The following is a 4,198-nucleotide window of genomic DNA, read 5'->3' as shown; positions in this document are numbered from 1 at the left end:
TTCGATGCAAGTCCAAAGCGGCAAAGTGTATGTTTCCTGCCAAGGTCCAGGTGTCCGGACGGGACGAGGACAAGGGAGTCACGATGATGGATGAGCGTATAATTGAGGTGATGATCTCAGGTGTCAAGTACCCAAAAGTGCAGAAGTTGCTGTTGGCAAAGGATAGTACTCTTACCTTAGAAGGTGCGATTGATATCGCAAGGGCCCATGAGGCAAGCTCTGCTCATATGCACCAACTGCAGGCTATGGACAAGGCTGATATTCATGTTTTCCAGAAGCCAAAGAAGTGCAGGTTTTGTGCTACTCTGCATCTACCCAAGGCGTGTCCTGCATATAAGTCTACATGTAACGCTTGTGGTAAGAATGGCCACTGGAGGAAATGCTGTCCTAATCGCTCCTAGCAGGATAAAGACAGAGGACCTAACAAGGCTTTGAAGTCCAATTCTCACCTGTCACAGAAGCATGGCAAGAGAGGCAAGGAAAGGAAGAGGGATGTTCACCCAGTTGACATCAAAGGAAATGATACCCAAGGACTTGAAGAGACTTTTGACAGTTTATCCCTCGGAAGCATCGTGATGAAGCTCCACGTTGACAGTATTCCTGAGAAGGATAATAGAGATGAGGTGATTTCTACACTGGATGTCTCTTTCGATCACAGGCCTGGAAACCACACACTCAAGGTGAAGGTAGATACGGGTGCACAAGGGAATATTCTTCCTGCAAGAGTCTTCAAGCAAGCTTACCCTAAGCAGATTGATGAAAGATGTCGCCCCATCAGACAGTCACTGACGCAGAAGAGGACAATTCTGGTTTGCATCAATGAAACACAGGTACCATATTATGGATGTGTTAGCTTTAGATGCAAGTACGGTGAAGGAGACTGGGAAAGGACAACCTTCTATGTGGTTGATACCAATGGCCCAGCAATTCTTGGATTGTCAAGTTCGCGTCAGCTGAAGCTGGTGACACTCAACTGCGTAGTATCTGAGATCAATCCCGAGCCAATAAGGGATAAGGAAGATCTCCGCTCAAGGTTTCCTGACATATTCAAGGGCATTGGTAAATTTCCAGGTACATTTCATCTGACACTTCGCGAAGATGCTGAACCTGCAGTGCATCCTCCGAGGAGGTTACCCATCCACTTGAAGGATGAGTTGGAGCAAGAACTGCATCGTATGGAGGACATTGGTGTCATTACCAAAGTGACAGAGCCTACCGATTGGGTGTCTTCTCTGGCTGTTAGTCGTAAGGCGAATGGCAAACTCCGGATTTGTCTCGACCCTAAGAATCTCAATAGGGCTACAAAGCGAACGCACCACAAGACACCTACTCTTGAAGAAATCACTCACAAGATGAGTGGGGCCAAGGTGTTCAGCAAGCTGGAAGCTCGTCATGGGTATTGGAGTGTCGTCTTGGACGAGGAGTCAAGCTTCTTGACAACGTTCAATTCTCCTTTTGGACGCTTCCGATATTTGAGACTGCCTTTTGGTCTGAATGTCTCTCAGAATGTCTTCCAAGAAAAAATGGACATAATATTAGAGAAGTGTCCAGGAACCATCGGGATAGCTGATGATATCGTTGTGTTTGGTCAAGACCAACAGGAGCACGATAAGAATCTTGTGAATCTGATGAAGGTGTCACGAGAATTCGGTCTGGTTTTCAATCCAGACAAGTGTGAGTGTAGCATCCCATCAGTGAAGTTCTTTGGGTGTTACTATGATGCTGCAGGTGTGCACCCAGACCCTGATAAAGTGGAAAGCATCAAGAGGATACCGCCTCCAGACAATGTGAAGGATCTTCAGAAGTTTCTAGGAATGGTCCAGTATCTATCACCATTTGTCGCACACATGGCGGATCACACTGATGCACTCTGTGGTTTGCTACGCAAGGATAGTGAGTGGCAGTGGAATGCCACACATCAACAAGCTTTTGAAGCACTGAAAGATAGGATCAGTGAATCTACAACACTGACATACTTTGACTCTCGTAAACCAACAGTGATACAGGTTGATGCTTCCTTGAAGGGGGTAGGAGCGGCACTTTTGCAAGACAACAAGCCTGTTGCTTTTGCTAGTAAAGCACTCACTCCTACAGAGCAGAGATATGCCAACATAGAACGGGAACTATTGGCGGTCGTCTTTGGATGTACCAGGTTCCACACATATGTGTTTGGTTCTAGTTTCGTCACCCAGTCAGACCATAAGCCTCTTGAGAATATACAACACAAGAATTTGGCTGATACTCCGCCGAGACTCCAGAGGATGATGTTGAGGCTACAACCTTACGACTACAAGGTTGTGTACTGCCCTGGAAAGGACATGATGTTAGCTGATGCTCTTTCTCGCCTGAACCCTGCCGAGGAGCCTACCTTGGATTTTGAGCTCACCATCCACTCAGTTCGATATTCTGATGATAAGCTAGAGGAAATTCGGAAGTATACGGATGATGACGAAACCCTCAGGAAGCTAGTGAATGTTGTCACAGAATGTAGGCCAGAGGATCCAAAGGAGCTGTCCAAGGATATCCGAAAGTTCTGGTCCTGTCGCGACAAACTATCAGTAGAGGATGGCATACTCATGAAAGGGGAATGTGTATTCATTCCTGGTCCACTCAGACATGAGGTACTTCAGATGATCCATACAGGACATTTAGGAATTGTGAAGTCTCAACAGAGAGCTAAGTCGTCTGTCTACTGGCCTGGCATAGACAAAGATGTCGAAGACACAACACGTGGATGCCCCATTTGTCAGGCCAATCAGAGAAAACAGCAACATGAGCCTCTTGTCCCACACGATGTGCCAGAAGGACCATGGGAGGTAGTGGGGACAGACTTATTTTGCTTCAACAACAGAGATTACCTGATTATCACTGACTATTTCTCAAAGTGCCCTTTTGTAAAGGAAGTTAGAGGAAGATGCACCAGTAGTGCAATTATACAGCTGACGAAGTCTATCTTCAGTGAACACGGTGTTCCAAGCAAAGTTGTCAGCGATAATGGGCCTCAATTTGCCAGTGAAGAATACCAGATCTTCAGTCAGACTTGGGGTTTCGCTCATGTAACTTAAAGTCCGCACTATCCCAGAAGCAATGGTCTGATAGAAAGGTCGATACAGACCGTTAAGAGGGTCATGGAGAAGTGTCTCGGACAACAAGACATTTATATGGAACTACTGTGTCTGAGAACCACCCCTATTAGCAGTGATATTCCTTCTCCCTCAGAGATACTCTATGGCCGCAAGGTTCGAAGTAACCTCCCCTTCATGAGTAGTTCTTCTGATTCAGCAAGGGACGTTCGCCGTCTACTCGTTAAACGGCAGGGAAAGCAAAAAGAACATCATGACAGACATGGAGTGAAGGCTCTTCCCGATCTTCATGTCGGCCAGAAAGCTACAATGAGAGATGTACGTACTGGTACGTGGGTGCCAGTCACAGTGACACGTGTTTGCAAGGAGCCTCGTTCCTATCTTGTGAACACCCCCAATGGAGGAACATTGAGGAGGAACAGGAGAGAACTCCGTAATTTTCCAGAAGCACAAAGGAGTTCTAATCCAAAGAACTATCAAAGACAGAACTGCCACAACCTTGAAAATGATCAAGGTACCAACCAACCATGTCTTTACAGTACAAGAAGTGGTCGTTCTGTGAAACCTCCGAAACGCTCTAGAATTGAAGAATTTTGAACAAATACTCTTGTCAGACAAAAGACTGAAACAAGTATGAGAGGTTTTTTTTCTTATTTTTTCACTTTTCCATCGGTTTTCTTTTAACAGGCATTTGATGGAATGAATCATTACAAATGATACATTGATTTGGTTACAGGTTTTGATGAGTATTCATCATCAATATAATAATACATGAATATTGTGTGAAGATCGTTCTTAATCCACATTAACTTCATATAGAATTCATACTGGCAGATTTTTATAATACAGTTACAAAATAAAGCCATTTATTGCTGACATGTTAAAATTGTTGGAAAATATATACTGGACAAACAGTATTTCGAGATTGTCAGATGTATATATGTATGTATATTTCCTGTTCTTTTCAGTTTGCCAGGTGTGTATATTGATATAGTATATGGCTATCTGTTCTGGTGCTAACTTTGCTGTTCACATGGCATCAAGGATAGTTTTAGGTTGCAATTTCTTTGATTTGTACAAAGTTTGCTGATGTAATTCCAATTGCAATTTCAAAA

The 4,198-nt window shown here is 44.3% G+C and overlaps 1 protein-coding gene across 1 annotated transcript; it reads left to right on the top strand.

Moving 5' to 3' along the window:
• Positions 1–575: 575 nt before the first annotated feature.
• On the top strand, positions 576–3,065 carry LOC135154998 (uncharacterized protein K02A2.6-like). The gene has a single exon (XM_064103272.1). The coding sequence runs from the start codon at positions 576–578 to the stop codon at positions 3,063–3,065; it is 2,490 nt and encodes an 829-aa protein (XP_063959342.1).
• Positions 3,066–4,198: the final 1,133 nt, after the last annotated feature.

The sequence above is a fragment of the Lytechinus pictus genome, chromosome 8, assembly GCF_037042905.1.
Source record: "Lytechinus pictus isolate F3 Inbred chromosome 8, Lp3.0, whole genome shotgun sequence".
NCBI classification, from domain to species: domain Eukaryota; kingdom Metazoa; phylum Echinodermata; class Echinoidea; order Temnopleuroida; family Toxopneustidae; genus Lytechinus; species Lytechinus pictus.
The sequence above is the reverse complement of the archived record's forward strand: the minus strand, read 5'-3'. Positions and strand labels throughout refer to the sequence as shown.

Bases quoted from the DNA above. Each gene is read 5' to 3' on its own strand.
- LOC135154998 (XM_064103272.1), top strand. From the start codon at position 576: ATGAAGCTCCACGTTGACAGTATTCCTGAGAAGGATAATAGAGATGAG.